At 29.5% G+C, this 18,140-nt stretch overlaps 2 protein-coding genes across 6 annotated transcripts in view; one reads left to right on the top strand and one right to left on the bottom strand.

Moving 5' to 3' along the window:
* The window catches only part of LOC124530463 (kinesin-like protein KIF13B), a 132,386-nt gene extending 118,671 nt beyond the window's left edge, over window positions 1-13,715 (bottom strand). For all 5 annotated transcript variants that reach the window (XM_047104638.1, XM_047104653.1, XM_047104659.1 and 2 more), the window contains exons 1-2: window positions 13,513-13,715; window positions 10,391-10,478 (exon numbers count right to left, since the gene is read on the bottom strand). In XM_047104638.1, the coding sequence (XP_046960594.1) occupies window positions 10,391-10,478; window positions 13,513-13,567 (143 nt within the window). In that variant the 5' untranslated portion in view covers window positions 13,568-13,715. The remainder of the gene's footprint in view (window positions 1-10,390; window positions 10,479-13,512) is intronic.
* A 641-nt stretch (window positions 13,716-14,356) lies between these two features.
* On the top strand, window positions 14,357-17,036 carry LOC124532905 (proteasome inhibitor PI31 subunit). The gene is made up of 7 exons (XM_047108026.1): window positions 14,357-14,512; window positions 14,692-14,870; window positions 14,984-15,133; window positions 15,349-15,535; window positions 16,267-16,354; window positions 16,529-16,675; window positions 16,842-17,036. The coding sequence occupies exons 2-7, from the start codon at window positions 14,727-14,729 to the stop codon at window positions 16,975-16,977; spliced, it is 852 nt and encodes a 283-aa protein (XP_046963982.1). The 5' UTR covers window positions 14,357-14,512; window positions 14,692-14,726; the 3' UTR covers window positions 16,978-17,036.
* The last annotated feature ends 1,104 nt before the right edge of the window (window positions 17,037-18,140 follow it).

Below are 18,140 nucleotides of genomic sequence, written 5' to 3'. Positions count from 1 at the left end.
AACTGGTGATTGTAATTAAATTGTTGACTGCTATGCTGTATTTCTATAATGTATTTATTCAGCTCTTTACTGTCATGTCTTAGAAACCCCTGAACATATTACTTCTTACGATAAGGACGACATAGTTCTTCCCATTACCATTTTCAAAGAATCCGAATTACAGAATCCTTCTTGTATTACTGATGAAACCTTCAAGCCAGCTTTTAATCAAGTGAACGACTTTTGTTTTTCTTCTCATTTGCAGGTCAAGACTGCTTCTTAGTGACATAATTTATATAACATAGTGAGGAATTGGGAATTGTGGTATTATGCTTAAGTGGAAGTATGATCATTGTAAAGATAATTTTTTTAAACAGCTCAAAAACAAATTCTTTGCTAGAATAAAATATTCCGTACTTTTTAATGTAAATAATAGTGACTGCGCTTTGCATGCAGAATCAAAATAGATTATCGTTGTATATTTGCAGTATGAAACAATTATGTTTCATATATGGTCATATATTTCGAAAAATATTGATGTACGTACTTTAGAAGTCTAGACACTAAAATCCGAAATAAAAACAATTCTATCGCGTAACAGTTTTTATAATATGAATTATAGTAAAACTAGTATTTCTCAAAAAAAAATTTATGTGCATTTTGTAACAGGAAATCGGTAATATTACCATAACTTAATAAATTACCTTGTTTTCGTGAGTATCATAGGAAACAAGCAATCAAAATGTTCACATATGTAAATCCTGTTTTAATACCGTGGTAATACTATCTGCATTTAATAGTTGCTATAATTTGAAATCAATGCTAATATAATGTTATGTTGTATAATTATGTCAGTTAACAAAATTCGGAACTAATCGAATATTGTTTTATAATTTATAAAATTAGTTGTTTTTTTATCACAAATATAACAAAATGTATTAGCAAGATTTTGGCAATTGTACGCATGAAAGACACAGCGTTATCTAAGAAAAAAATAATAACGGAAAAACAAATCATCATTCATTGGCCCATATCCCATTTTGGTATAATGTTTAATCTGTGTGGATAAATTGGGCTGACTTTAATGGCCGACCCGCCTATTGAGACGTTAATCCTCCTTTAGAATGCTATTGTTGGTGGCTTGGTTGCCTGCTTCCATACGGCGTGGTTGAGGCGCTTATGTGCTCAATTGATGGGTGAGCTTAACAAAAATCCCTTAGTGTGCTCTAACCGAAACCTCGAAATGCGATGTCCTTATAATACTAGCCTACTATACAGGTAAAGAAATAAACATCAACAATAATATACTTTTTAGTTGATGACAAAATTATGTTACTAACAAATTTTTATTACTCCAAATTAAAAACTTACGATACATAAAATATTAAGCAGATTTTTTTGTTTGTTTATATGGTCCCAATATATTCCTGTTACTTACATCAAAATAGGAAGAAAAAAAATATTCAAATTAATCACATTTATTTATTTATTTCAGATTGTAAATGCTAATATATTAGCATTTACAATCTGAATATTAAAAACGTTTTAGTGTCAAAATATTCAATGTTAAATCTATACTTACTATATATTGTAATGCTTTTACGTCTTATCAATACATCGTCACTCTTTTAATCTTATCGATCGGGGCTGACCCATAATTTATCTTTTACCTTCCTGCATTATCGTAGCTTATACCAACAAACATGGCAGGAATCAATGAAGCTAGTAGATACACGACAATTGAACGTGAAAAGGACGATTATGTTTATAACCTTATATTTTGAAAATAAATAAATGTTGACAAGTATTTTAAAAAAAATTCGACATCAAAATTTTTTTTTTATTATTATATTAAATATATGAAAAAGCAACTTATTTAAATGTATATGTAGGCTTGTTTGGATGTTTGTTCACTAGGTAAACGAGCTAAACAACGGGACGGATTCTAAAAAGAAGCTATAGGTATTTTTTATCGTAGAATAGAATGTACGCTATATTTTTATACAAATATGATGAATAAAAAGAAGATTAAAACTATCAATTGCAATCTTATCGAATTACGAGCGTGAGAGAAATAGACTGCACATATATTTGCACACACTTGTGACACAGATTGGCTGCCGTGACTGAAATCGGTCAGGAGGACATCACATGCATATTAATATAACCGAATATTCTTTATTATAATAAGGTAATTAATACCTAAGTTACGTTTCTAGAAACTCACAACTGGGTCAGGGACCAGTGAAAACTATGAAATCACTTTAGTTCGTAACAGATTGTTTCAACGATAACAATCTGTATCAAACTAACGGATTTAGACTAGTTTCGATCTAACAACAATTTAACAAAATCGTGGCAATCATTCGATTGTTAGTTAAGCACATTTCCAACCTAATGACGTTATTTATAAAAATCATTATACAAATTTTCGTAGCTCGACATAAACTTTATAAATGAAAGTAAGCAAATAATATTTTGCGTTATCGCAATTGTTCGCTGTTTTAGAACGTTCAAATTGCGATCACGTACACTTTGCTATCTTGTAATTATAATTAATTTATGTTACGGTTCCTCACCTGCAAATATTCACTCCGAATGTTTGATTATGCACAAGCAGCAATTAGTGTGTTTCAGTTGAAATTGCGCGCAAACTAAGAATAGATCTAAATCAAACTTCAATATAGATTATGAAACATCTCCATTTGAATAATCATTTGGCTATTTAGTAGAAAATTAGTTATGTAAACAACGAAATATCAGTGATATAGTTCACTACGTATATTGAATTAATATTCCAATACTATGATTACGTTGGAACACTTCGTCATCATTTATTTTAAAAACAACAGAATTAAAAGAGGACGACAAAAATTATGCCAGAATTCTTACTAAAATTCAACGCGAACGTAACGCAACGTTGTAAATTATAATATAATTAGCATACTTAAAAAGATTAAATTTATTTTCTTCCATACTATACCATATCTATATAAATACATATATTTTTAATTCTTCTGTCATAAATAACAGTAAATAAAATTGTTTTTGAAAGAATACAGTTACATCTGTAAAGCATAACTACAAGATATAGTAAGTGATTTGCATAAATTTTATAAAACGAGTTCAGCGTCGTCTCTTTTTTACAGCTGTAATATGGAAATATGATTCCTACAAAAACAATAGAAAGTAAGCATGTTCAAATAATATTTATATATAATAAATAGAAATTAGAGAACATAATTTTTTTGGTTTTTTAAAATTGGAGGAGTTTAAAAGAATATGAGACAACATCACATATACCTATTACTCTGATCCCAATGTAAGCAGCTAAAGTACTTGTGTTGTGGAAAAACAGGAGTAACGACGGTACCACAAACACCCAGACCCAAGACAACATAGAAAACTAATGATAATTTACATTGACTCGGCCGGGAATCGAACCCGGGACCTCGGAGTGGTGTACCCATGAAAACCGGTATACACACCACTCGACCACAGAGGTCGTCAAAAAGAAACTTTACGTGGAGCAATTTCTGAATATTTTAGTAACGATCTAAAGTAAATAGAGTAATCTCATTCGTCTCAACAAAGATATTAAATCGTGTAGAATATAACTATCAACAAAGAAGCAAAACACGTTAAATAAATTCAATGTGTACGTGAGTCTAACGTGCACACGAGTGGATTGATTTTATTGAAATACAGTAACTTCTCGAGTTACGACCATCGCGTATTACGACACTTACGACGAAATAAATCTTTAAACTGAATAGCTGTAGCAGAGATGATGACGATAATCTGGAATAATACGTATATTGTGTGTGATCTGTTGCGCACTTCGAACGCAAGTGTACTAATTGGCAAGATAGTGCTCCAATATCGCTAGTCATATATGAATGCAATTATTTAATTCTTATCGTATATCTAGTTAGCTAAAAATTAAAAATCATTGTTTTTTTTTTTGTCCAATTGACTTTATATTTATTGTATTATTTTGTCATTGAATATCAACCCGAGTTATGAAACGTAAACCCATATTAGATACTAATAACAGTAATAAGAGCGTATTCCATTGATATCCAACAATAATTCTGTTAAAATTTTGTCTTGATAGCAAAAAATTGAGAATATTTATAATAATTCTTGTTTATATCGTCTATTAGAACATAACAGTTCTCCTATAATTTTTAAAAACATAAAAGAATTTAAGACCAGCCAAAGTTCAACGCTTCGATTAAGGCTTATTATAAGTAGGTATGCCTATATACTCCAGTATAAAGATTTATTTATAAAACAACAATAATTATACTTTGTGCTTCGTCATAGTAAAATAATATTTTCTTCTTTTTATATGAAAATAATAAAAGAATTCCACTAATAATAATTTGAAAATTTGGTTCAACTTTTCTCAACTCTCCATTAGTAATGAGTAATGTAAATTAAAAATAAGAAAGGACATTTCGGAGAAACAAAGCATTACCGTATAAGACAATTATGTTAAACGCTGGTTCCGATCTGAATCCCACGACGAACCGTTAGGAAAAGGTCGAATCGGGCACTGCACACCCACGTTTCGCACAAATAGATGATTTAAATAAGACCCAAGTGCCCATTTCTTAAGCACTTTTATGGGTGGTTTCTAAGTATTCGTTACCGCTATCGGCTTTCAATTTTTAGTGCAACGAAAGAATAAGAATAACTCTATTTGAACGCGTTTTTCGAGCTATTTTTATAGATTTTCAGAAAATTAACAATATGTATTGTGTATATTTTATATTAAATATATTTAAATCTATAGTAAAGTTTAAAAGTATAGTAACCTTTATATTACACATTAAGCTATTAGCCATCGGCGATATAAGACAAAAAAAGAAAAAGACTCTTTTATACAATTAAACACATTACTTATGCATTTGAACTTGTGCATTGATAGCCTAAAATACGGACTATTTTGTGTAGTACCATAAATGAATGAATTCTCTATTTTTTTTTTTAATTTTAGTAACAGTGTTCGCGGCCATAAACAAATGCAGCACGAATAAATAATAGACCTGCGCGTCCTGTACTAACAGACTAAAATTTATTTTATAAAGATGAAAGTATATTTTGTCTAACCTTTATAGACAAGTTTCGTTTTTTATCTTATCGTGCAACATTAGCCGAAAAAAAAACGTGTCGTTTAAGTAAAAAAGAATCACCGGAATCAATTGTTCTTTATGTGATTACCATAGTCAAAAGTTCTTCCGAATCATCTAGAAATTTCGAAAGCAATTTTGATAAAGTCGGCTTTATTAGTTCGTTCATCTGCACCCTCGGAGCAGATGAAATCATTCGGTTTATATCCGACATCGGCACGGGTTACAACGAATATCTTGGATATAATAGAGCTCTGGGAATCGACGAATAGTCGCGTTCAAACATACCTCTGGAGAATTCATCCTTAGATAAAAATCATATTATTGACTTTGATATTTTATCGTTTTTTAATTTTTACCTACGATTAAAGTACGTATAATATAAGTATAAAACAAAAAATATTTTTCTTGAATAATTTGAAAGCCGGTAAGTGTATATATATTGGGTTGATTCATACAATAATGAAATTTATTCATAAATGTTACTATGCAATCATATTTATATTTATCAACATGACATAATGCATTATACGTCTGTGAAAAGAATGCAGTCACGTCGTTATCAAATAATCGATAGCGATAAGGAAAAAAATCAATACAGACGTTTGATTAGACACCTTTCAATTAGCTTCACTAGTTATGAAATATTTTATACATCAATTCTATTTTTCTTACAAAGAGCGTAATGTATCTATTACACAACTACCAACTTTAATGGGTGTGAAAATCTAAAACGTATTATCACGATATGCATAGCTGCTACGTAGTATCCGTATAAGGTTGAATATTCATAAAATAAACCAGACGCAAATCATATTTTATTTCTATAGCAAAGTACAAAATTTAGCTTAATTAACTAGGTAATTTCAGATGAAATTTCTATCTATGCCATTATTCTTGATTTGCAAGATATTCACTATTAAAATAAACAGCTTTATTTCAAGGCAAATTCTACAGTGTTATATGTATAAATGTTCAGTTTTTATAAAATACTTTTAAGACGATAAATAAACACACACTTTGCGATTGCTAAATTGAGCAGTCGTTTTATACAATTTAAGGCAATTGAGAATCGCTAGAAAAATATTTTATAAGCGTAGTATTTTTTGTACATTCAAAGGAGAACCTTTTTTTATAATCTAATGTGAAAAACAAAAGCAAAATCAAACTTTTAATTACAAAAATATAACTTCTGAGAGGCCTCGAAATAGAGGAAATTGCTGTAATTAGTGGTGTTTTGGAATAACATTTTCATATATCCCAGTTCACTTCCTTCTGGGGCACTTGAGTGCTATCAATGGGACAAGATAAAGCGGTTTAATTATAGTTATCTAAATTAGGAATAGAATAGAATCAACAAAGCTACGTAAAATAAACCAGTTACAGATATATACTTCAATTTCGACTAAAATCCCCCATTGACATATTTCTGTGAAGTCAAAGAATATGAACAGCGATATTGATCGATGAAAACTAAAAAAATATCTATAAAGGCACATTTGGGTCAATCAATAGGACGACATCGCTTTCAATTGCCCGACACGTGACTCCGACGACTTTGCCTTACAACTTTTCGTCGTTAATTTCATTAATTCCGTTGGCATCGGCGAGGCAAATTCGCTTTACTTCAATAAAAGTCAGGAGTCAAACTTCCGAACAAATAAACCTGATAAAAATAGGGTAATGCGTCGATTGTTTCTCTACAATTCTTCTCTTGTTATCAAAGTATGTTTTTTTTTAAATTAGCAAATTTTATTAAATCGACACATATTAGTCGTAATAAATTTCTATTTGAAATAAATTTCACATATAAAGATACGATACAGATTATTTTGTTTTCATAAAAACTATGTTTTATGTGGTTATATTTATCTTCACCTGTTTCACGCATTCTGTGTGGGTTTTTAATCTTGCAAATGAATTTAAGACAATTCCTTTCAACCAGCTGAGCTGAAAGGTTTGGATGGGTCGTAAATTTATTTTTAAAAACTTATTTATATAATGTGGTTTTTGAACTAGAATGAATACTGAATATGAATTTTGAAATAGACTCGTGAATTATATAAAATTTCCAGTTGAAATGAGATTTTCGGTATAACTTCGACAAAGAAGTATTTTACAACTAGGCGTTGCCTACACCAAGGAAAAGTAATTTATTACGCGACACCGCAGCGCGGCGGAGCGGCGGAAAACGGAATATTTAGAGTGAACAAACTCCGCCGTACCTCCGCAATAAGACCGCACGTTATTCAACATTTAAAAATAATACCAGAAACTCTGGACTCTAGAATATCCATTGGGATTTGAAAATCTTGTAACATTTTAATTTTCAAAAGCCTTTTTATTACTTATCAATGGTCACATAATGTAAGGTGAATTATATGTTTAAAAGAAATTATGACTAAAATAAGTGGAACATGTATATACATGTGTAATATATTGTCAATAATGCTCAAATCAGTCTACAAATATTCAATTTAGTTGCGTAAAGCATACTTTAAGACAAAATCAATCTTTATAACTTCATAAAAATATACTTCTTTCAGTCGCCATTAAATTTCAGTCTAAATTATATTCACAAAATAATAAATTTACCAATTAGAAATTTTAAATTAGATTAAAAAGTAAATAAAAGAATAAAACAAATCGTACTAATGCTATCAGATAACTTAGAACTCGTTTAGTGAGACATTTAGACAAGTATCTATTACAAAACGTTTTACGCAACACGGTTTAAATTGCAGATCGCCTTTCTCTGAATAAATTGCAAGAACATCCATTTTATCTTACTATACAAGTCCAGTGCACATAACACAAAACTTACAAACTGTTATGTATATCATTCGACCACAATATTACACTGTATGCTTATACATTAAATTTAAAACTATTTGTTAAGTTTAAAACAGAAAACAGTAATAGTAAAGAAAACCTTTTTAAGAAATAATATTGTATGTTATTCTTATGTATGTAGGTTGTTGCATGTACTCTACTTCTTATGTTATTTAAGTGAAACTTCTTTAGGCGTGATAAGCGTAAAATTTCAAGGCCATTTCCGTATCCAACGATTTACACTGACGTTTTTCGTTTGTAGCGTGCACTGAATTGAAGGCGCTTTATTTATTTATTTTTTTTTTTTCATTTTTGTGCGTCTGTAGATTGTACTCATAGTTCGTAATACTTTATATTTCGGTAAACCGTACCTCATAATGCGCACGCGTCGCTTGCGTAAAGCGGCGTGGTGGCGTGCCAATCAGAGCGTCTCGGCTATCTGGATGATTTTTAACACTATTTTACGAAGAATATTTAATTTCGTTAGCCTTGTAAAAAGATAAGGTTATTATAATTTTACGAATAGAAAACGTAACTTAAAATATGTGTATTATGTTTGTACATTAATAACAAGATCCGAATTTATATGTTACATGTTACGTTTTATCAGGATTTCATTTATAATTGGTAGAATTTGAAGGCTTTTTACACACATAATGGATCAAATTATTCCAATGTGGTGGTAAATATTATTGTAAATTGTAATAAAGGCATTAAGGGATTTAACATGTGGACGGTTTGTCAGCGTTAGATTATCGTTGATAATTCTTACATTGTCAAAGTCTGTGGGCAAAAATGACCACCTGATCGGTTGTCCTTATGTTCAGCATTTTACCGCTGTAATAAATAAATCGAAAAGTTGTAGTTAGGCCACCTCAGCCTTGTCGTGCTAGATATCGCCTCTTCCTCAGTTCTTTATTTATCGCACATTTTTATCTAGCACAAGGATTCAATGAGATCAGCTTTATAATTGATTACGGACTGAATAATCACAGATTTAATTGTTTTGAACTGGTTTTATTAATATGATATAGTTGCACATGCGCTTTCTTTATTTTCTATCATCAAAGCATTATAATCAATCGAATGAAATCCATTCAAACAACAAAGTATTCCTTTCATTAATTAATAATGGGTTAATTTATTATAATTTGGAAACACGCTATAGCAAGATAATATTAGCTTAATATTAATATCTATAAACAAAAACATATTTAATTTTTTATTTATTAAAGATCTTCTAAAATGTTAATTAAAAAGAAACATTATCAATATTTCAAAATTATGCACAATCATTTTTCTTCCTGACTCATAGTTTTTTTGTTAGTTATTCAGTAGTCATAAAGAAATCAGAGAAAAAATCAATAGCAGATTAATTTTTTTAGAACATACTTTTTGAAATTTACCTCTTTATTACGATGGCTACCGAAAGTACAACATATATATGAAGGCCTATCTATTACATCATTTTTACTAAGATTTCCGTGTCATGTCGGAAGTAGGTGGTGGTGTGCGACTCACTTATTTAAATAACATAGTATACCCACAACGGCAAACATTTGTCTAGACTTTAGAATAACAAATGTTTGTAAGAATATTTGCATTGATATTTGTTACTCGCCAAACCGTAAATTCACAGAAGTTCAATTCAGGTTCATTTTTTAAACAATTCATTTTCCACGAAGATTTACACAAAATTTCGCAAATCAGTCGCGTTATTCAATGCGATAATTGATTTAAGACTACTCTTCTTTAAAAATCTCCAGTTTCAAATCCAATCAAAACTATCGTAATACGTATTGACATAAATGCGACAGCTACGAGATTTAATTAAACAGTAGGTCAACGGTCTACGGTCACATTTAGATGACATCATATCTTTGAATATAAAAATAAACTAGTTCTGTTTCAATATAAATATACATGCATCTTTCAATTGTATCTATTAAGTTTTATGTACCCTCTTTTGTCTCTCTAGAGTTTCTGCTTCAATTGCATATTTAAATACTACGATCAATACTCTTTGATATATTAAACAAAAAAAAATTATCTTCAAAAGACTTTATTTTGTGTCAAAACAAATTATGCCAAAAGACAACATTTTTCAGTTATATTATAGATAAATACTTTTAAATTAAAACTAGTCGTGTCGAGTTAGACATATAATTTTCTTCAACAAAAAAGTTAGTAAGTAAGCAAGTTTTCATAATTAAATTTATTACAAAACTGAATTCTATATCCTGGCTGAGTCAGCTCCGACTCAAAGTTGGAACTGAGTTAAAGAGACAAGATAAGAGATTACAGCTTAATATACATCGAGAAAGTTTAAAGTCTTCTTAAAACTTCGAAACGATCAAAAAGAGAACAAAAAGTCAGGATTGGTAATTCAACTGAAACTGAAAATTTTTTAAGATATCTGTGTTCTGTTGAAGGAAACATACCTTTCTTTGTCGTGTGTCGACTGCGGATACTGTAGGACAGTCTGCTGTCCATCCATTTCCACCACACATTGTGTCCCTAATTCGAGTTCTGAAACAAAATTATTTGTTCTTAGTTACATGGGTTTCTATATTAATAAAGTGTAAGTATAGTTTCATTGTATTTGTAGGTAAACTAATTTTACTCATATACCTTTTATTATAAATTAATTAATAATCGTTTACATTAATCTCGCTTTTATGTACCAATGGCGCCCTGCATTGTCTGTCTACTTAAATTTAATCAATTCTTTAATCGTTTTGAAAATGTCAGTGTTATAAAACTAATTGCTAAAAAAATTATAAAATAAAATCAATGATAAAGATATATAACATTTCAATATAAACTTATCCGCAAAAAGTATAACATATCCCGAGACATATGTTTCAGAATGTTATACATTTTTAGCATATGCTAAGTAAAGAGATTACGCTAAATATGTGTCGTTGAGCCACCTCCGTTCCGAAGGTTTTAGGGCATAATCCTTTGATACAGCCTTAGGGAGAATGTATTCCATAAAAATGTATACCTAAAACTAAGTGAACACAACTGAAAGGCTCGTGTTATAAATAAACAGGTTTGCATCGTGTTTCGTGACATCTCTGTGTGACATTATATTATTAACGCTAACTCGCTATTCGCACAATCTTTGACAACATCGATGATGTAACGCGGAATAGTTTTATCGTAACTTAAACAATCCTACATATTTATTTGTCACTTTAATCATTTTTGCTACATTACATTATATACTACATTATAAAAAACTATAATTTTTGTTATCATTTCTAAAGAAAGTATAGTAAGGGAGGGTAACTAAATTATATAATATAAATTTGACCGAATAGCACAAGAATTAGATGCGGTACATCTATCAAAAAAATTGTACGAATATCCGGTGTTACATCAGAAGGATATAGTTCAATGAACAATAACGGTATAAAAAGGTTGACCAGATTATAAATTTAATTTTAAGTTTCAAAGATTACATTCATTTTAGTGTGTCCAAGCTTTCGCCAAAGTCAAAAATATACAAAGATTATAAATACGTTTTTTGATATTATGTAATCGATTTTTTGTAGCAAAAAAATTCACAAATTATGTGACAATACTCTGGAAACATAAATTTGAATACAAGAGACTTCGCTTCCGGCGTCATACTACACTTTTTTGCGTAGTTAAGTAACTCGGATAAAAAACATAAATCATAATATTATCTTTCGTAATAAGGTAACGCCTTTACTAAACAAAGTAGTTATAAACATTGTCCGCGAGATTATCAATGACGCCTTCAGTCATGTCGCTCGGATAACGTAAGACAAACAAACAAACAAGTTTCGAACACAACTACTTCGCGATTTGTATGATGACTCAACGGAGATCGGCGCGACGTGTCCGCACCGATTTTTTCAAATCCGGTTTTAGCTGTACTAGACCATTGTACTGGTTTAGACAAATGGTTTAATAATGGAGTTCAGCTCTTACATTTAGATCTCATTGGTTAGTAACCTAAAATCAATAATAAATCTAAAATAATACATAATGTTTATAAAAGTTTGTATCTTCTTGACAATATTTTTCATTCTTAGGAGCATTATAACAACAATTTATTTAAAAAAAAGCACTTTTATAACACATTGTTATGTACATATACATATATGTATGAGAGTGTATGTCTATCGAACCAATTAAAATATAGTACACTTAATTTAAAAAAAATTGTAAATAATAATGAAACTACATTTATATGAACATTGAATAGAAAATCCAGTAATAAATAACATCAAATTCCATCAATTTGCTTTTATAATAATAAAAAAGGTACTAACTTATTGAAAGGTACTAACTTATTGATATTTAACCCATTTTAAAATAAAGAAAGCAAATCTTCTCCTTCACAACAGTTTTCTTGATAATAATACTTATTATGTATAAAAAAAATATTATTGCTATTATTTATTTGAATAGAATAATCTCCTTCACAATAGTTTTTTTTATATACTTATACTTATTATGTACCAAAATTTATCATTGCTATTATTTATGTGAATAGAACAACATCAAATTTTGTAAAGAACAAGTCCTTTTAAATTACCATTTAAACAATTTTACACGAACAATATATATTTAATAAAGTATGAATAATCAGCAAACAGATAAGGAAAATTATCAATAGTATATTTCGTGTTAATTAATGTCAAATTATTGTGCTACTCAAATAAATTTAATTGATTATGTGAAATAGAGTCTTGCATATTAAACACAATTATAATATGAAAACAAAGAAAATATCGATCAAATTATATTGATCTAATTAAATACATTTTCATAGAGCAAAATACAATATACAATTGTTAACAATATGTTTTTAAATGTCTTGTATAACATATATGTTTATTAGGGCAAATGTATTAATTTCTTTTACTGTTGTCTTAGTAAAAAGTTCCACCTTGTGTGACACTTAAATAAATTATCGCACCTGCTTGGTATTTACATCTTTAAGCACATTCAGAAATATTTTGTAACTTGTTTTCAAAGAGTTATTTTAGTTTTAATGGTTGACAGTATCCTCAGATAATTTCGAAAAACTAAAAAAGCAAAACATATTACTTTTTTAATGTTGTCTTAAAATTTGTTTAAGAAATGACTACTGTATCATGCAGTTATTATATGAATATCATATTATTTTATTAATATTATTTCATGTATAAGTAATAGTTTGTCTGTTTGAAGGGATTTGCGTTCATAATATGCATCTTTGTTGCAATGTTTTCAATAAATCCAATGTTCATAATGTTTCGTAGTAATACGATAATTATATCTATTCGGACTGATTGTACGATATAAACACATAATATGTGAATACAGAGTATTCTTCATTCATACTTTTAATATAAGAATATAGCGTAATATCGTACGGAGACTAATAAATATTATAATGAAAAAGTCGTATCGTCGTCGTATTGCACTAAATAAATAATCACATTATCTGCTGTCCATTCGGTACGCAGATAAACTCAAGCACACGCAGTCACCTGTACGATTGCGAATTTCTTTATTTATTACCAGTATAAAACCAGCTTACCTCGTCTGTTAAAGGGACGAACCCGAACAGCTACTTTAATCTTATCCGAGGCCATTTTTTACACAAATTGCACAAATATATTTAAAACACAACACTTTCCACAATTAAGTATAATAAATTATTGCACATATTCACCCATATTCTAAAACAACAAAATTCATTATTTCACGTTATATTCACGACGTTCCCAAGATGACACTGCCCGCCATATTGTTTTTACACTAGCATAGTGTTTGACTAAATCGCAAAAATAAAAACCGAACCCAACTGAAAAAATATCGATTTTAACTACGGTATAAATTATTTATTAATTAAAATAATCATTTATTTGAGTCTTTATTCAAAGGTTATAAAAATGTTACATTCTTTAATATACTCAATACCTACAAATAAATTTTATCTATCTTGATTAAAATGTACCATTGCATTATCTAAAATTATATGTAGTTCATTCGCTGAAGGTGAAAAATACATTTAAAACAACAATAATATACTTTACCGTTCAAAATTTATTCTTTCCATAATATTTTGTTTGTGAAACAATGAAATACTTTTTTGAATTTAGTATATAAAAAAAGTTACCAAGTTAAGTTTTCGTAAAATTAATTTTTTGAGCTCGTAATTATTTTGTAGTATATTATTTTTTGTGTGACTTAAAATCTGTACGGTTTATACTGATATATTTTTATTTCTTTGACATAAATACTAATACTACAAAGGTTAAAGGTTATAAATAGAATTAATAAAATATTAATTCTATGTAGGATTTTGTAAAAGTAAATCTGCCGTATTTTTTTTATGTTTAAATATTTAGTTTTCTATAGAGTTTACGTAAATAACGTCCTGACCTATGATGATTAGTGACTTAACATTTTCTGACTTTTGTGATTGTCAATGTCAAAAACATTTAGCTGTCATGAATAAAAACACTACATAGTTTTCCATTTTCTTTGAGTTTTATGTAAATAAAAAAATATATTTATAAACACTACATCAGGGGGTAAGAAATTTTCGTGCAACATTTTTTGCACTACTTAAAATTTGTTGTGAATCAATAGAAATAATGTAAATAAGAAACATCAAATCATCAGGAATAAATACAGATTTTTAAAATCAGATTAAGTATTATAAATTACTTATGTCACAAATATAAAAAAAAATTAAAACTTCTATTTACAGATATTTTGTGAAATCTTAATCACGGAATTTTAAATATGGCTTCAGATCCATTATTTGGATGGGATTTAACTTTTAAGACTGTTGAAAAAGATATTAAAAGAAAATCTGATATAATAGTCGCTTTTATTCATTGGAACTTAATGAAAAGGGGTTTTCGGTGTATTGGAATTGGTGATGAGGTATAAGCATCAGTTACACTTAATTTAATTTAAAAAAAATAAACTTTGTTTATATTGGGAGTATCTTATTATTTTAAAAAAAATTGAATTGTGAAATTTGTTTTAATATTTAGCGGAAACTGTCTGGCAATGAGGAAAAAAGTGAACTAATGCCAACAGGCTGGAATGATAAAGACAACTACACTTTACGGTATCTTTTTGAAGAGAAATTGTATATTTTACACGGATTGAATACTGATGGAAATCTCATTGTTAATCTAATGGTAAATATATTTTTCTCATATTTTTTGATACGTTTGAAAGCTAATTAAAAGAATTCCTTAAAATTCTCTAAAATAATTGTTTTTCCACAATATTGCTTATATTTATTATTTAATTATGAATGCTATTTCAAATTGTAATAATGTGTCATCTGTTATTTATATTATTAATCAAATATTAGTATTTATAAATTACAATATTGTTTTTATGCACACAGAGGTCAGAAGATTTGGCTGTATCCAACATAGCAACAAATATAGAAGACACAGTAAAAGAAACCAGTGGCTCAATTGAGAAAATACTACCTAATCACAAAGATCTCATGCATAACATCAAGAGAGACTTGATTGATTCAATTACTGACAGACTGACAAGTTCGGCACAAACTCAAACCATTGGTAGAGGTATAAGAATATCAGTTTATAAATAATAATTTAAACAGAAACAATATGTCCTATATAATACTATATAATAGTACAAAATTGTTTGAGGTTAAATGTTATAAATTTACTAAATTAAATGAGTAGCAAAATTTATCACTAAGAGACAGTGTTCTATGTAGATGATGATTATTTTAACAATTGTATAAGTTTGACAAAACATAGTGATAACACCAGCTTTTTGTAAGATGTCTGTTTTGATTGCACATATGAAAATAGTTCAAACCACACATCAAGCAATTGATTACCATTTCTCAATCAGATTTCAACAAAGATTGGACTATAACACTTTGTCTAAATGTAAGTGGATATTTCTAGTAAAACTAAAAATGTGGTATGGCATTAAGGCCAATAAAATATTAATATGTTTTATCATATATTTAAATTGAAATATATATTAGTATAATAAATGTGAAAGCCACTCTCTCTGTCCATTCCTCTCTCACAAACAAACCGCTGAATTGAATCTGATAAAATGTAGTATGTAGCAAGCTTAACCCTCTATGAAGGCTCCTTTTTCATGCCAAACACTTGATGACCAATCCCTTAAATATAATAGAATCTACTGGAGACAAGTTTTAAATAAATGTCCAATATTAGGAATCATCCCTAATGAAATGCCTTTAAACTCAATATAAATAATATATAAGTTTAATATCTAAGTAAAACTTTAAATTAATGTATTTTTATTACAGATAATTCGCGTACAAATAATAGGGAAAATCCAGTTAGAATTCCACCGCAGCCTCGGCCTCAACCAGTTCCTGAAAATCCCAACTTGTGGTGGGTAAAATTTAATTATTGTCTGGTTGAATTTAATTGTATAAGCTTTGCAGTATATTCAAATAAATAGTAATACAAAATATTTGTTCAATGATTTCTTTCATGCTTACTATTATAAATAAATGTGGTCTGATTATGATGAGTGTCTTTATATATATTTTTTTCATATTTCAGGGAGCCACCTCCATCAAATTTAAGGAATATTGGACGTTCTGACCTAGATCCATTTGCAGCACCTGGTGGTGGAATGCTCTTTAACCCATTTGGTCCAGGCAGAGATCTTGAAAACCCAGGACTCGGCATTCCGGGTGGTCTACCACGGTTGGTTACATGTTAATATGTTTATTGTAATTTGTTGATTTATTTGCACAACATGGTCCAGTTTAGAGTTAAGAAATTATAAAAGTATCATGTTCTTTATTTTTTTTTCCACTTACAAAATATATAAAGAGAATAGTTTAAATCATATATGACACTTATATTACAGGGGTGCGGTACCTCCTGGCGCTCGTTTCGACCCATTTGGCCCTCCAGGTTTTGGTCCCCTACCTGGTCGACGACAACCACCACCAGACGCAGACCACCTCCCTCCGCCTGGTTTTAATGATAACATGTTCATGTAAATCAGAAGTGTCTGTATCTTTATGTATTCATCAATAAAATTATATCATTCTAGTTGTTATTTTTAAGTGTTTATTTATTTCTGATATTAAGTGTATGTGTAAAGGTATTGTCCTAATTGCGCAACACTCATTTGACTTTTTCAGGCTTCGGTACCAAACTTAGAGATTGAATACGTAACTTAATTGTTAGGCGAAATGTCGTAATAAGTCTTTAAGTTTTCTCGTCTGGTACTTAATTAAATATTACCCAAATTATATATATTTATATAGACTAATGCCTAATTCGATACGATGCCATCAGCTGGCATTAGGGGTTTCCTTAATTAATCCATTATAATACAATTTGATGATATACAAATGTGAAACACGTAAGTACAAGGTGTCTCAAAAGAAATTTTATATTTAGTGGATCGATTAAAAAAAAAAGTAAGCCGTATATAGAAAAAATGTTTATTAATTATTGAAATACACTTTTTGGGGATTTATTTCTTAAAAATGATATCGTCTAAATGTAGACCCTCGCGTTCTCGGCACTCATTTAATCGAACAGTAAAATTACTTATGACGGCTCGGCAGGTGGATTTAGGGATGGCTGCCATTTCGTGACGGATATTTTCTACGCGCTACAGTCTCCGAATCACCGTTTTTGTAAAACTCTCGCACGCACAACGCGCGGTCTGCTCCCGAGAAACGCTCCATAACGATTAGCATTTAGCAGCGATTAGCGATTGAATTCCCAAAAGCCAGGCTACCGATTGACATAACCCCCGCGCCCCTCGGATACGTTGCGCTCACGCAGTAAGCTATAGGGTTGTTGAGGAAGTAATTATGAGGAAGAAGAGGAGGAATAGGAATTTTCACGAGCAAATTTAAAGGATGCGGATGAGGATGAGGATATTTTTCCAGAAAGAGGATGCAGATGAGGAAGCGGTAGAGAAAGCGGATTAGGAAGATAGAAAATTATAAATACTAGCGGACTCAATCGAAAAGCCGTTGTCCTCTCTGTACATAACATACATACACTAAAAATAATTAAACTATTCTTTAACCACCCAAGACCAAGAATCATCAAAATCAGTCCAGCAGTTATGAACTCCTTCATCACTTCAAAAAAATACACAACACAAACACACAAAAAAAGATGTGTCTATTACAGCTCCAGA

The sequence above is a fragment of the Vanessa cardui genome, chromosome 1 (assembly GCF_905220365.1).
Source record: "Vanessa cardui chromosome 1, ilVanCard2.1, whole genome shotgun sequence".
Lineage (NCBI taxonomy): Eukaryota > Metazoa > Arthropoda > Insecta > Lepidoptera > Nymphalidae > Vanessa > Vanessa cardui.
Note: the sequence above shows the minus strand (reverse complement) of the source record. Positions and strands in the feature narration are given on the sequence as shown.

What these genes read in the sequence shown, in the direction of transcription:
- LOC124532905 (XM_047108026.1), top strand. Translation starts at nt 14,727, where the DNA reads ATGGCTTCAGATCCATTATTTGGATGGGATTTAACTTTTAAGACTGTT. An exon ending in GTATTGGAATTGGTGATGAG is followed by an intron (nt 14,871 to 14,983) that starts GTATAAGCATCA and finishes TTTAATATTTAG; the next exon opens with CGGAAACTGTCTGGCAATGA. An exon ending in ATTCCGGGTGGTCTACCACG is followed by an intron (nt 16,676 to 16,841) that starts GTTGGTTACATG and finishes CTTATATTACAG; the next exon opens with GGGTGCGGTACCTCCTGGCG.